Below are 15,635 nucleotides of genomic sequence, written 5' to 3' on the forward strand. Positions count from 1 at the left end.
AAGAAATTTACCAAATGTATGTGTCTAAAAGAGTTCCTTGCTTCCTCCCTACTTCAAAGTAATTGACGTGAGCAACTGTCTGCTTGAATGCCATCTCTTTCCATTGCCTAAAGTATCTCAAATATGCTAGCACTAAACTCATTAAGGAGCCTGCTTTGAAGATGATCACATTCATTTGGATATAGAAATTCTGTGATGTTACAAAATTAGTCCTATTTTTTGGCAGTCATGCCCACAGTACTCTGTTTCTGTTGTATAAGAAGCAGAGGCAGCAGGTGCTGTCATTGATGATTAAGATCTCAGCTTGGAAGTCTCAGGGCCAGTGGTGACTCAGCCTGCCCAAGTGACTCTATGCTGCAGCCCTTATGAGCCACAAATTTACCACACCCTCAACTGAGCCATGATGTGATGTGTAGATGGCACACTTTGCTTTCTGGAAGAAAAGGAAAAGTGTCTTGTCAATGTGAGGACCGAGCTAGCAGCCTTTCTAGTGGATAGGTCTCAGTGCTGGCTGTGGAGTCTTTCTTGTCCTTATTCTAAGCCCAGGAAAATTCCTCAGGTTGACCACCGAGCAGATGGGTTTTAACCTCGAGTTGATTCTTTTGCTAGTGCCAGATGCCCCTCGGAATCTCCAGCTGTCACTCCCCAGGGAAGCAGAAGGTGCGATTGTAGGCCACTGGACTCCTCCCATCCACACCCATGGCCTCATCCGTGAGTACATTGTAAGTATCTTCCAGGAGTTGGCTGTATGTGTGTTGGGGGTCTGGGAGATTTCTGGGTGTTCTGTGTGACTTGGGGTTGATTTGGTATAGCTTTGTAGGTGACGACGCATCATCCATCAGAACATTTTGCTCCTCACCTTTTCTCTCCTCCAGTCTCCTTACAAGATATTAGGATGCCCTGGACCTTTGGTTCCCTTTACTCACATGTTTTTTCTTCTCACTTCAGGTAGAGTACAGCAGGAGTGGTTCCAAGATGTGGGCCTCCCAGAGGGCTGCTAGTAACTTTACAGAAATCACGAACTTAATGGTCAACACCCTATACACCGTAAGAGTGAGTGTCACCATCCAGGCAGTCTTAGAACTGAGTGAGATTGCTGCTATTTTGTGAGAACTCTCTACTCACCTTTATGAGATACGTATTAGTAATGTGCAAAATATCCAACTTCTTGCCCTGGGATTAGGGAGCTCAGAGTTTCAAATGGATACCACAAAGAACTTGATGTCAGACTTTCTGCAGATAACTGAGCTTTATGGGAATGCAGCTTCCCCTGCTTTTAACGCCGATATTCTGCTAGCTTCCCAGCTCCTATACTTTCTCACTCTGCTCTTTTCTGCTTATCTTTAGCTGGAGTATGTTGCAGAGCTATGATAAGTAGTCTTTCTAAACTGATTTTTGTGAGATTCTTATGAAATACATTTTAGTAGAAAGAAATAGATTTTGTGCAAAACGTGTTTGCTGAGACCAGTAAGTGTACACATTCATGACTCTTACACTGATTATTTTGTCAGTACCCTTTTTATATATGTGTATATTTGTGAACACCCCCCCATATACCTGCCCTTTAGAAGAACCTTGATATTTGTCGATCAATAGAAATTTTTTGATCTTTAATGCCTTTTACCCAAGCACCTTCTCTTTGCTTTTTTGCCCTCTTGTTTCAGATGCTAGGGCCTCTAAATATTCTAGATCACTCTGTATATAATTTTTCCACCCTCACTGCCAAAATCTCACCCCTTTAGCTCATTCGGTATTCTTGCTGTATGGTGTATTGCCTTTATTTCATACTAATTCACCCTCTGATTTGAAAAGGTGGCTGCGGTGACTAGTCGTGGAATAGGAAACTGGAGCGATTCTAAAAGCATTACCACCATAAAAGGAAAAGGTAAATGATTCCAGCATTTGCAGATTTAGAGAAGATATTATAGAAACCCTTTCAAAATGACTTTCAATATGACTGGAAAATGGAGAAGTGTAGTTTAGAAAACATCACACACTTCCTTCTCCTTAACACACGCACACTTCTGGGTGCCTCTGCAGTGCTTTAGATACAAAGTCTTTTTGGGGTGACTGAGTGTGTTTTTCCTCCTAGAATTGAACATTTCTTCTAATGCGGACATACAAAGGGATTTCCAAAGGCCATTAGGCCCAGCCCTTTGTGGGTAGTCACAATATCTAAAATAGAAGGAGTCCTTCCTTCTTCCCAAGCGGAAGATGATTTTTTACATGTTCATTTATGATACTTTAAAGAAAGCACCATGCTGACTCTTGTTATTCTCCCAGTAGCGCTGGCGAACTATGTGTAGGTGGTTTTTTATCTCGTACTAGCGCTGATATTAGTAATAACTGACGGCTTGCCAAGGGCAGGGCATTCCAGGGTATTCACTGCTTTGCATACATCAGCTCATCTAATTGAACCCTCAGAACAACTACAAGAAAAGATAAGGGCCTGGAATGAGGTTATGTCACTTGCCCCAGGCCACACGATCAGTAAGTGACAGAGTTGGCACTGGAACCTGATCTTCCTGACTCCAAAGCCTGTGCTCTTAACCACTGTGCTCCACGCTTCTCTCTGGGCTGAGACACATGCGGCCTACTAGACAACCTTGCTTGCCGGGGGTGGCGGGCTCGGCATCTTGCACGAGTGCCTCATGAGGGCAGAGATCTTGTCTGTTTTTCTTTCCTCTATCACGGGCATCTAGTAGAGACTAAGGAAATAATTGATGAGGGAGTGAATCAAAGCAATGAAATGAAGGGTTCTGGCACACTTTGGGAGATGGACCACAACTCATCTTCCAGAGCAGTTTTCCTGACCTTAGCCTTAGCACAGGCGACTTGCATTTCTGGAATTCCAGGTATTAAAACCAGATGGACACCGTGGCATGCAACATGATTGGGAGATTTTACTTTAACCTGAGCCTGTGAGGAATAGGCTCTGGGTCATGGAGAGCCACTATCTGGTCCTCTCTAAAATCTGGAGCCTTTGAGATCAGGGTCCAAGGCAGCCAAACGTAGTGCCACCAGATGGTCTTTGGAGCTGAATGCTTGCAGGTATTAGAGGAAGCCTGCTGAATTCACACTCTCTTAGAGTTTTTATTGTTTTATCACTTCTCTCTACCAAATCTGTTTCAAAACACTGACCACACATACCAAGAAGAAGGGATGTTGGAATATCAACAAAAAACATGTACCTTGAATTCCAAAGGCACAAGTCACAATTGCATTTGAAAATCTCCGTAGGTGGTTGCTTCTCTCTAACTTCTTTTCTGTGATTTTGATGAATCTCAGCTCCTTGCATATATTTAGGCGAGGATTTGTACAGAAGGCAGCTGTATGCTGCATCCAAAAAGTATTTGTTGTGAAATATCTGTGACCTGGTATTGTAATAAAGTAAGAAGATGAAGGACAAAGACAGCAGCGGCATCAGCGGACGCGCCAGGTTAATTGGTGAATGTAGTGGATTAGTGATGACAATGAGAAAAGCCACCATTCCCTGAGCACTTCTTATACCCTAAGCACCGTGCTATTGTTGCTCAAGAATTGATCTCTTATTAATCCTTATGAATCGTATGAGATAAGTATCCTTATCTTCATTGTATAGCTAAGGAAACTGGGGTTTGGAGTGGATTGTGACTTGTCCCTGGTTGCCATAATTATAATTCAAGTCAGCTTTACCGTACGCAGCGCCCACACTGTTTTGCTCTGGTTGGCTGCCTGAAGCTTCCAATATCCTTTGTTCTTCCGATTATTGCATTTTCCTGAAGCCTAGTTTTATTATGTGATTGATCATCTGGATAGACCTCTTCAGACTTTGATGTCTCTTTTTGCCACCAAATCTTATCTCCTCCTTTGAATCTCTCTTGCCCAGTCTGTAGAAGGGGCATATGTGCAGAGAGTCTAATAGGCAAGTTGTCGTTTAAATAATACCTTCTGATAATGTTGATCCGTTGAGCTCTTTTAGATCATGCTGGGCTAAGCACTGTCAGCTTTTTGGTGGGCAGACTTCCAGATGACAAGCATAGCACTCATTGGTGGAACTGAGAAGGGTCGTTTCCTTGGCCACTTCCTCCTTGCCCCCTCAGCTCTCAGCTTGAGCTCCTGTCTTTTTGAGAGCACCAGTTGGTTTCTAGTTGTTTAGTCAGCCATATGTGAGGCTATTTTGGAAAGGGAAAGAAAGAGAGTATCAGTTGAGTGCTAGGCACCATACATACATTATTTTAGTTAACCTTCCCAGCTCTGAGAAATGCAGATAACATCTCAGGAAGATAAGTAACTTGCCCAGGTTACACAACAGCCAGAACAGGAATTCGAACTCAAGTCTGCCAGATTCCAGAGGCCACATTCTTTCAATTTGCCACACGCATGTTTACAATGTATGATTTATCTTGTTGTCAGCTTTCCAAAAGGACTTGAGATTGATGGGCCTTTGTTAGTGCCAATCAAGATACCATCTCATGCCAGTTAGAATGGTGACCATTAAAAAATCTGGAGACAACAGATGCTGGAGAGGATGTGGAGAAATAGGAACACTTTTACACTGTTGGTGGGAGTGTAAATTAGTTCAACCATTGTGGAAGACAGGGTGGCGATTCCTCAAGGACCTAGATATAGAAATTCCATTTGACCCAGCAATCCCATTACTGGGTATATACCCAAAGGATTATAAATCATTCTGTTATAAAAACACATGCATACGTATGTTCATTGCAGCACTGTTTACAATAGCAAAGACTTGGAACCAACCCAAATGCCCATCAATGATAGACTAGATAAACAAAATGTAGCATATATACACCAGAGAATACTATGCAGCCATAAAAAAGGATGAGTTCATGTCCTTTGCAGGGACATGGATGAAGCTGGAAACCATCTTTCTCAGCAAACTGACACAAGAACAGAAAAACAAACACCGCATGTTCTCACTCATAGGCGGGTGTTGAACAATGAGAACACATGGACACAGGGAGGGGAGCATCACACACTGGGGTCTGTTGGTGAGGAACAGGGGAGGGACAGCAAGGGGTAGGGAGGTTGGGGAGGGATAACGTGGAGAGAAATGCCAGATATAGGTGACGGGGGGATCGAGGCAGCAAACCACATTGCCCTGTATGTACCTATGCAACAATCTTGCATGTTCTGTACATGTACCCCAGAACCTAAAGTACAATAAAATATATATACATTAAAAAAAAAAAGATGCCATTTGTGGTGAATCATCCCTGTGCCTTTAAGAACCAGGCTGAAGCTGGGCTGTTTTGGGACCTTTACAAAATGGAACTTTTCTGCCTGACCTAATTGCCAGGATAGCTGACTAAGCCAGATACTTTTGTGTTCACCAAACAACCGTGGACCAACCTTAGCTTCAGGAAAACAGTGGTAAAAGAGATAGATGAGGAACACCGCCAAAGAAATACCCTTTCTTCCCCAGCTGAATGATGGCTTTGTCTGTCGAGTTGAAAACTGTTAAGTCCTGCCTTCCTCGATTTTCATCACTTGGTTTCTGTTTTTGAATTCCCTTTTGTTTTCAGTGATCCCACCACCAGATATCCACATTGACAGCTATGGTGAAAATTATCTAAGCTTCACCCTGACCGTGGAGAGTGATATCAAGGTAATGTGGGGATTTCAAACCAGCAGCTGGATGGGGGTTTATTTTGTATGGGAACTGAAAGGACACAGCACAGTAAGACTGGGGGGAAAGAAAAAAACGAACAGCTGATCTAGTGGAGCTAAAATACCAGAACTAGTGTGGTTCCTTCCCCGACAAAGAACAACTTGAGTCTTCGCATGTAATTATTCTGCCTCAGCCTGGTGCCTTTATTTCCTTAACCATATAATTAAATGGTTCGCAGCTACAGTGCAAATAAAGAGTTGGTGTTAACAGAATATGTATGCCCTGTAATTTTCAGCTTTATTGGATTTCCTGGTGCTAAGCGCTAATGCTGAGGTGCTCACAGTGGAAGAATAACCTTCTTGTGGGAGAGTTGAATACCTTGGAAACATATCCACTTTCTATCCACCTAAGATCTTCCTCTTCCAGCACTACTGTCCCCTCTATTGGCCCATCTGCAGAGCGGATTTCACCATTGTTATCTATGCCCATGTGGTTCCTCAAGCTGAGATCCACTTTCCATAGTGTTGCTTCTTATCTGTCCCTCCTCACATCCTCTGCATCGATGAAGTTGTGGTGGGACAAACAGCCCTCAAAGTCCTTGTGCTATTTACTTAGCTACCATTTGGTGTCATGCCCTTGGCTTCAGAATGGGTTGATATAAGAAATGGCCATATGTGTTTCTTGTCTTAGAGTCTTTCATCTTGAAAATATTTTTGTTTGTTGTTCCATATTTAAAGTTCTTTAGATCAAATCCTTTTACGAGCTCAGGCCTTAGAAAAGGTGGTCTTTCCTGATGTGTGGATGTATTTTCTGTAGTTAGACAGTGAGATCTAACCGGCCTGTTTTATATGGATTGGCCTCTAGGCCTCGACTACAAGGATTTATCCTTAATTTCCATAGCCTAATTATCTTTCCAATTTTTCCTCTTTCTACCTTTATTAATTGGTTCTCGTCCTTTTATTCTGCATTTCCTTTTTTGTTTCATTGAATCTATAAATTATAAATGGTCTCATGTTTGTTTTTAGAAGCAGTTGGAGTATAACTAAATATTAGCGAATGGCAGCACTAACAGAACTTGTTTAAAAAGTTTTAAAAACAACCTGTTTAAGAAATGAGATACCCAAGAAAACAACAGAAAGAGGGTGTATTTTTAATCCTGCCTTTTGTATTTGGTGTGTCCTATGACTAGCTATTCATCTTACATGCTTTTTGGTTCTTGGCAGGTGAATGGCTATGTGGTGAACCTTTACTGGGCGTTTGACACCCACAAGCAAGAGAGGAGAACTTTGAACTTCCGAGGAAGCATATTGTCACACAAAGGTAACACCTTGGTGCTGGCCAGTGTGTGAACAGGAAGGAGTAAGGCTGGACTGACACTTTCCTGCTGTAAAGCTTGACTGGGGGTGCCAGAGAAGGGGAGGTATTCTCTGGAGGCCTTTCTGCGTTGACAGGTTCTTGTCCACTGAGGATCCTATAAGTGTGCTGCTGACCCTAGGCAAAGGGATTCACTCGGTGGCCCCTTGAGCCCTCCTCAAACCTCATGACCCTTAATGGGAGCTGGGGGCCACAAGGAGGAAAATTGGACAGAGGCAAAACTAACTCTCTGCAGATGAGTTTTGATTTCCAAAAGAATGAGTTCTTAGATATAGTTCCTTGTCTCTCTTCGCTAGTCTGGTTCACTCCTCCATTGCTCATGAGAGGCAGCAGAAGACCTTATGCATAACTGGCATTCAGTAAATATATGTTGACTGGAGGAATGGACAAAAAACTAAGGGAGGAGTGGTCCAGTCCCTGTTACATATGTACCAGCAGTAAGTCTCAGTAAAATCCTAGATCTAAACATGTGCTAAAGGACGGATTTTAATTTATTTCTAAGTGGCAAAAGCTGCCTGTACCTGTTGAGAATGACATGGGAGCTTCTTCCTGTCTTCATCTTCTAGACTGTGCAGTACTTTCAGTCACGTTTTTATTTAGTCCTTGTTATAGCCTTGTAAAGTCGAGGCTACAAATGTTGTATTATTACTTTTTTTTTTTTTTTTTTGAGATGGCGTTTCACTCTTGCTGCCCAGGCTGGAGTGTAGTGGCACAATCTCGGCAACTCTTGCCTCCCAGGTTCAAGTGATTCTCCTGCCTTAGCCTTTTGAGTAGCTGGGATTACAGGCATGTGGTACCACACCTGGCTAATTTTATATTTTTATTAGAGATGGAGTTTCTCCATGTTGGTCACGTTGGTCTCGAACTCCTGACCTCAGGTGATCCACCCACCTCAGCCTCCCAAAGTGCTAGGATTGTAGGCGTGAACTGCTGTGTCCAGCCTATTACTTCTTTTTTTTTTTTTTTTTAACTGAAAGTCTACAAGGTGCCCAAGGAGGTTGTTATTTTTATTCTTGCCCATTGAGCACCTACCATGTGCAAGAATTTACACAGGCATTCTATGCATGTTGTTTACATCACCCCAATTATAATTCTGTGAGCTATGCCCACTTTACAGAAGCAAAATTAAAGTTAAAAGAATAAGTCATACTCAGATGGTGGCAGAGACAGGATTGGAACCCACATCTTTCTAACTCCAATGCCTGTGGTCTCATGGCCTCAGTGTTGCCCCAGTAGGAACTGGCAGAGCCAGGAGCAGAAGTCTTAACTAGCTGTTGTCTGAAATCTGTTAGGGCTAGCGCAATGCTAGGCATTATGGCAAGCACTTTATAAGCATTTTCTTTTTTTCTCCCTGCAAGCTGGCAGCTGCTGTAAGTGCTGTTATTTTTTTTCTCCATCTTACAAACAAGGAAGTAGAGAGTTTAAATACTTTACCCAAGGTTATACAATCACAAAGTATAGAGTCAGGCCTTAAACCCTAGTCTTTCCAATTCCAAAGGCATAGCCTCCCCCTTGTCACTTTTCTTTTAGTTTTAATAGCATTTCCCCTGATTAGAAAGTGGATACGTTTGTTTCAGAATATTAAGAGAACAAAAAGAGTGTAATGAAAATTAAAATTGCCTGTAATTTCACTTTCACATATCAGATATCTTCTTATATATATTTTCCATAAATTGACCTCTTTATATCTTTTTTCTAAAATCAGAATAATGCCATATATAGTATTGTTTTCTGCCCTTTTCACTTAACATAAAATTGTGACAATTTTCCAGTGTCATCAAATATTTTTGAAACGACTTTTATTGCCTGTACAGTAGTTCATGGAATGCGCATTATTTATTATCCTGTGACTGGGCAATCAAATTATATTCAGTTTTTTTCCTACCGTAACGCTATGATGGGGATCCTTGTTAAACACGCTTTTGAGTCGTTCTCTGACTTCATGGGATAACTGTATTGAATGGTATGATTTTCAAGGTTCTTGTTATACAAGGCCAGATGGCTTCCAGGAGCATTGTACCAACTGATATCCATGGATGGGCAGCTTTAAAGAAATTATCCAGTGCCTGTGCAGTGTGTTACATAGAGTCATCATCAGTACATAAACGTTGAATGAATTTGTCATCTAATGACAGTCCTACAACACATGGGACTCATTTAAATCAAGAGATTACTATTAAAAAAAAGAAAGAGTGCATAAATCAAGACACATCCTTTACTCACATCCCCAAACTTCCTCCTGGAATCTCCTTTTCCTGTTTTCACAGTTGGCAATCTGACAGCTCATACGTCCTATGAGATTTCTGCCTGGGCCAAGACCGATTTGGGGGATAGCCCTCTGGCATTTGAGCATGTCATGACCAGAGGGGTTTGCCCACCTGCACCTAGCCTCAAGGCCAAAGCCATTAATCAGACTGCAGTGGAATGTACCTGGACCGGCCCCCGGAATGTGGTGAGTCAGCCAGAATGACTATCACAAGGCTAGTGTGGACTCTCCCCTAATGCTAAGCCACCACACAACTCCAGGGCTCTTCTCTCTTTTGCAAATGTTCCAGTGTCCCTGCTGCGCTTGAATAAAGGTCTTTCCTTTTTCTTTGTTTTCATATGTGCATTATGATTCACTATGATCAGATCTGTGCTCCTTTTTGAGTCTGGTGCTTCACTTTCCACCCCTCCCCGGTGTGTCCCCTTTGCTTTTAGGTTCGTCCCAAGGCTCTTGGCACTTTCATCCCCCTCTTGCCTCTGTACCTGGCTTATGCCCTTTCTCTTCCTTGGAGTCCTTCCCTCCTCCTGCTATGCAGGAAAATCCTCCCTTCTCTTTGCTCTCTTTCCCTGTGAACTCCTAATATATTTATAGTTGGTTCCATATAGCATGATATTTCATTAAGTACAGCTTTACCCTGTTTGATAATTTCTGTCTGTTACTCTTACCTTCCTAACTAGTTTGTAAGTTCCTCGAAGGGAAGGATTGTTTTCTGGATTTTCTCAATGGAAAAGGATATAGAAGTAAATTTATAGTCAGGAATTAGTAAATCCTTAGTGATGAGCAGTCTATGTCTTATCTTCTGAGGATCTCTTCAGTGTGCATTTGGCACAGGGCTGATTCATAGGGAAATAACCAAAGTTTGTAAGTAATTGTCTGTAAAATCAATGAAGAAGAAGGAAGGAGAAGTAAGATTTACTGAGCAGCCAGTATATGCCAGGAACAATACGAAACCCGATAAACACGTTCTCCCCCTTATTCCTGTCATTGGTTCTGTGGGTAAATACTCCCATTTTGCCAGCGAGGAAACTAAGGCTCAGTGAGGCTAAGTAACTTGCCAGTGTTGAAGCTCTCACAAGCAGTAGACTGAATTTCAGCTCGGGTCTGGCTCTGCTCTTTTCTATGTCCCAGCACCTGATGCTGAGGCAGGGACAGTGAGGAGAAGCCCTGAGCCATCCCTGGAGCTCTCTCTTACCTGGAAGCTGAGTCTACTCACAAAGTGCCCTTTCTTTTATTTATATACCCAGCAGCACATGACCGCCTCATCACCCCCCAACTCTTTCTCCAGAGTTGGGCAATTGCACAGAACACTGAAGCCTGACTTGATTTAGGGTCTCTAATTGTGTGTGAAGTTGGAGGAGCCTTCCTGCCCCTCATCCCAGCAGCTCATGCACTGGTCATACTTGTGGTGGCCTTCAGAGGTGAGAATGCAAATGAGATCACCTGTAGGAAGCTCTCTACTTCCGCCCCTCTTTAGTTCACTGAAGACCCTGGCAACCCTCATGGTTTTCCTGTCCACTGTGAGAAGTGCCATTTTCACTGTGCATATGGGAACCTCTCATCCCTTGGCTCCAGTGGCTCTGTGGACCCCTTTCCTGTCCAGAGACACCCCATCCAGGGCAGTCACCAGCCTTGTCCTCGGTGAGGTCATCCTGCCTCTGTGCTCTGAGCCCCCACTTGGCCTATTCCCATCTCATGCATTGCAGCTCCATTTGCATTTGCTTTGGGACCCCTTTGTGTCCCTTAAACTTCTTTCCTACCTCCTCCCAGGTGAGGCCCCATTCAGGGCTTCTCTTCCTCTTTCTCTGTGCTCGCCCATCTGTCGTTTTTCAGCTGTCAACAAAAGAGTTAAACTCTGTAAAATATTTGAAGAGATTTACTCTGAGCCAAATATGAGTGACCATGGTCAGTGACACAGCCCTTAGGATGTCCTGGGAACCTGTGCCCAAGATGGCCAAGGTGGTGCAGCTTGGTTTTATACATTTTAGGGAGGCATGAGACATCAATCAAATACATTTAAGAAATATAGGGTTTGGTCCAGAAAGGCGGGACGACTGTGGGTGCAGGAAAGGGAGGGCTTCCAGGCTTAGGTAAATTTAAACATTTCTGGTTGATAATTGGTTGAGTTTGTCTAAAGACCTTAGATCAACAGAAAGGAAATGTTCAGGTTAAGATGAAAGATTGTGGAGACCAAGGTTCTTTTGAAGTCTTATGGTGGCTGCCCTTAGAGACAATAGATGACAAATGTTTCCTATCTAGATCTTTCAAAGGTGCAAGACTTTAGTTAATGTCTTTAGGATTCGGAGGGCCTGGAAGAAAAAGATCTAGCTATGTTAATAGAGGTTTTTTACAGATGCAAATTTTCCCCCACAAAGGACAGCTTTGCAGGGCCATTTCAAAATATGACAAAGAAGCATGTTTTGGGGTAAAATATTTTGATTTTCTTCCTAGTCCCATAATGTTATGCCAGAGTCAAGTTGGAAAGTAAGTCACGATATATAGGATTAAATAAAACCCATCTGATGAGAATTTATGAATTGTAAGGCATGACTCCCCCAGACCCCTTAGATAGGAATTTGGTCAAGATTTTAAAAATCAGAGCTGAGTCCTCACAGCTGCTGAGCAGTGTTGGAGAAAGTCACCCCATTGCCTGGACTTGGAAATCCCTTTGCGGATCCTGCTCAGTTCCTGCTGCAAGATTAAAAACATTAGAGCTTAGTTCTCACAGCTGCTGAGCAGTGTTGGAGAGTCACTCCGTTGCCTGGACTTGGAAACCCCTTTGCAGATCTTGCTCAGTTCCCGTTGATCCCATGGTTCCTGCAGCTCCTGCAGTTCTCTTCAAGCCCCTGTCTTACCTGTGCACATCACTCTTGGAGAATATGCCCTTTGATTCTGCCTTACAATGAAAGCTTCCTCAGCTCCCACCCTCCAGTTATAAACTCCCTTAGCTTCCACTTCCTGCCATAAGCTTCATCTCATTGCCACTTCCCTGCTTTAAACTCCCTCAGTTTCCAATGTTTAGCAGTTAGGATTACGCAGGCCTGCATGGAGCAAAGGAACTGACAGTAACAGTGGATTTGAACAGTTTATTTCCTCTCTCAAGTAAAAGAAGCTTAGAGTTTAGCAGTGTAGGGCTTCTGCTGCAGCAGCACGGTTCAGTCGGGCACCTGAGCCCTGTCGTCTCCAGTCTGTGGCATGCATCTTCAAGCTCACCTTATGGTCCAAGAGGCTTCCTGGGGCTGCAGTCATGATCTGTATTCCAGGCGGCAGGAGGGCAGGAAGAAGGCTCCTCCCTCTGTTGTAATGAGCCCTCCTAAGGCTCTCTGCCTGCATCTCCATGGCTGGAAGCTCCTTGTCTGGCCTCTCCTAGCTTAGGAAGGTGCGCAGTATAGATTTTTTCCAGGCAGCAATTCTCAATAAGCACCAGAGTTCTGAGGAAGAAAGGGAAGATGGGTACCTGCTGGACAGCCAGCAGTATCTGCCCTCCTTCCCTCCCTCCACACACTTCCTGGGGTGTTCACACCTACTCTGCAAGCTCCCATGACTTTCCTTTGCACTCAGCATATCCCCTTGGAGCCCACATCCATGCTGCCAATGGTAGAATGACACCCTCCCTTTAATAGCACCTCCGTTCCCTGGCTCATCGTGTGGGTTTCTGGTGTAGCATCTAATACTCTGTTTGCCATTTGTTATTTATAATTATGTATGTTTTTCTTCTCTGCCTGCCTCTCCTCCAGAATGAGCTCTTTGAGGACAGAGACCACATCATATTTATTTTTGTAGCTCTACATACAGTGCCTGGCCCAAGTGCCTTCTCTGTAAATGCTGTAAATGTAATCAATGTTGAATGAATATTTCTCTCTGAGCTCTTTTGAAGCAGTTCCAGGGTCTTAAATTGGGTATTTCAAGGAAATGAGGTCATTGGCCCATGAGCTGATGTCCTCTTCCATTCTCTGCTTTTACCAGGTTTATGGGATTTTCTATGCCACGTCCTTTCTTGACCTCTATCGCAACCCAAAGAGCTTGACTACTTCACTCCACAACAAGACGGTCATTGTCAGTAAGGACGAGCAGTATTTGTTTCTGGTAAGTTTCCTGTACCATTTCAATTTTTTTTTTTTTTTTTGAGACGAAGTCCCACTCCGTTGCCAGGCTTGGAGTGCTGTGGCACAATCTCAGCTCACTGCAACCTCCGCCTCCTGGATTCAAGCGATTCTCCTGCCTCAGCCTTCTGTGTAGCTGGGATCACAGGCTTGTGCCACCACACCTGGCTAAATTTTGTTGTTGCTCTTGTTGTTTTTTGTTTTGTTTTGTTTTGAGACGGAGTCTCACTCTGTCTCCCAAGCTGGCGTGCAATGGTGTGATCTCAGCTCACTGCAACCTCCGCCTCCCGGATTTAAGCAATTCCCCTTCCTCAGCCTCCTGAGTAGCTGGGACTACAGGCATGTGCCACCATGCCCAGCTAAATTTTTTTGTATTTTTAGTAGAGATGGGGTTTCACCATGTTGGCCAGGGTGGTCTCGATCTCCTGACCTGTGATCTGCCTGCCTCGGCCTCTCAAAGTGCTGGGAGTACAGGAATGAGCCACTGCATCCCGCCACCATTTCAGTTTTTTAAGGGATGTCTTAAGTCCTGGGCTCTGGTCTCAACCCAGGACCTGGGGAACTCACATACGTGGACTCCAGAATCAATGTGTGTGACGAGAGGCAACTTTCTCTTCTTCTTCATAAGCATCATCAGGTTCTTGCTTGAAATACAGAATGAACGGATACTTTCACCAACTGCAGCTCCATTATGGAGGATTGATAACTTGGCAAATGGTCACAAGTATACATAAATCAAAAATTTTTATCGGGTTCCACTTGTAGGAATTTAGCCTACATACTTTTATGTGTGTGCCAAGATATATGGAGAAGGTTACTTGGTACGTTATTATTACTTGTGATAGCAAAAGGTGCAAAACAAATGTCTATCAAGAGAGGACTGGTTAATCATGCAATGGAATACAGGACAGCCATTCATAAGAAATACAACAACTCTAAATGTACTGATATGGAAAAATCTCTAAGCTGTATTATTAAATGAAAGAAGCCAAGAGCATATGTATACTATTTTCTCAGTTGTATAAAAAATATTTGAGGAAGATAGGCCACATATACACACCCATGCATATATATATATAAGTGTACATGTACATACATATCTGTATGCATAGGGCATTTCTGGAAGGAAGCACAAAAAATTCTTACTGGTGGTACCTCTTGGAAAATGATCCAGGGAAGGTGGAAATTATTTTATATTTTATGTTCTTTTTTGGTAACTGAATTTTAATTGTTGTCATTATTTTGTTGAAAGAATTCTTTAATAAAGATTGCATAAGGCTGTGATATATTTTTTTTCTATGTGTGTGCTGGGGCTTTAGGTCCGGGTAGTGGTACCCTACCAAGGGCCTTCCTCTGACTACGTTGTAGTGAAGATGATCCCAGACAGCAGGCTTCCACCCCGTCACCTGCATGTGGTTCATATGGGCAAAACCTCAGTGGTCATAAAGTGGGAATCACCATATGACTCTCCTGACCAGGACTTGGTGAGTGGGCTGGGTTCCCAGGCCCCTTTGTTTATTCTTGACATGGTTTGGAAGGGGTGGGATGGAAGGGGGTCCTCTAATGGGGCAAGAAACACAGGCCTGGTTTCTGGTGCTCAGCAGGAGGTCTCTCCCATTTCTGTCTAGCCAAAGATGGGGCCCATATAGGGGCCTCTTCTTAGTTGGCACTTCTCCATTATTCCCAGCTGCCATTTTGGTTTGTCGCTCCTTCTTCTCTGCTGCTCACATTTCCTTCCCTGACCCTGTCACACAAGGATCAGCAAACAAAAGCCTGCAGGCCAAACACACCTTTTTTTTTTTCTTTTCTTTTTTTTTTTTTTTTTTTTGAGAAGGAGTTTCGCTCTTGTTACCCAGGCTGGAGTGCAATGGCGGGATCTCGGCTCACCCTAACCTCTGCCTCCTGGGTTCAGGCAATTCTCCTGCCTCAGCCTCCTGAGTAGCTGGGATTACAGGCACGCGCCACGATGCCCAGCTAATTTTTTGTATTTTTAGTAGAGATGGGGTTTCACTATGTTGACCAGGATGGTCTCGATCTCTTGACCTCGTGATCCACCCGCCTCGGCCTCCCAAAGTGCTGGGATTACAGGTGTGAGCCACAGCGCCCGGCCTTTTTTTTTTTAAATAAAGTTTTATTGGAATCAAGTCATGCCCATTTGTTTATATATTATATCTTACTACTCTTGTGCAATGATCAGCAGAGTTGTTGTGGTGGAGACTATCTGTCCTTAACGCCTGCAGTATTTACTGTGTGTGGACCCTTACAAAAAGTTTCTGACCCC

General features: G+C 43.4%; 1 protein-coding gene across 1 annotated transcript in view; it reads left to right on the forward strand.

Moving 5' to 3' along the window:
• Nucleotides 1-15,635, forward strand: part of SORL1 (sortilin related receptor 1) — a 179,201-nt gene that overhangs the window by 150,251 nt on the left and 13,315 nt on the right. The window contains exons 36-43 of the mRNA XM_021671207.2: nucleotides 610-722; nucleotides 949-1,053; nucleotides 1,813-1,885; nucleotides 5,529-5,611; nucleotides 6,838-6,934; nucleotides 9,256-9,440; nucleotides 13,218-13,337; nucleotides 14,674-14,838. Of these exons, the coding sequence (XP_021526882.2) occupies nucleotides 610-722; nucleotides 949-1,053; nucleotides 1,813-1,885; nucleotides 5,529-5,611; nucleotides 6,838-6,934; nucleotides 9,256-9,440; nucleotides 13,218-13,337; nucleotides 14,674-14,838 (941 nt within the window). The remainder of the gene's footprint in view (nucleotides 1-609; nucleotides 723-948; nucleotides 1,054-1,812; nucleotides 1,886-5,528; nucleotides 5,612-6,837; nucleotides 6,935-9,255; nucleotides 9,441-13,217; nucleotides 13,338-14,673; nucleotides 14,839-15,635) is intronic.

Source organism: Aotus nancymaae, unplaced genomic scaffold (genome assembly GCF_030222135.1).
Source record: "Aotus nancymaae isolate 86718 unplaced genomic scaffold, 86718_ANA_hifiasm-v0.15.2.pri h1tg000012l, whole genome shotgun sequence".
Taxonomy (NCBI): Eukaryota; Metazoa; Chordata; class Mammalia; order Primates; family Aotidae; genus Aotus; species Aotus nancymaae.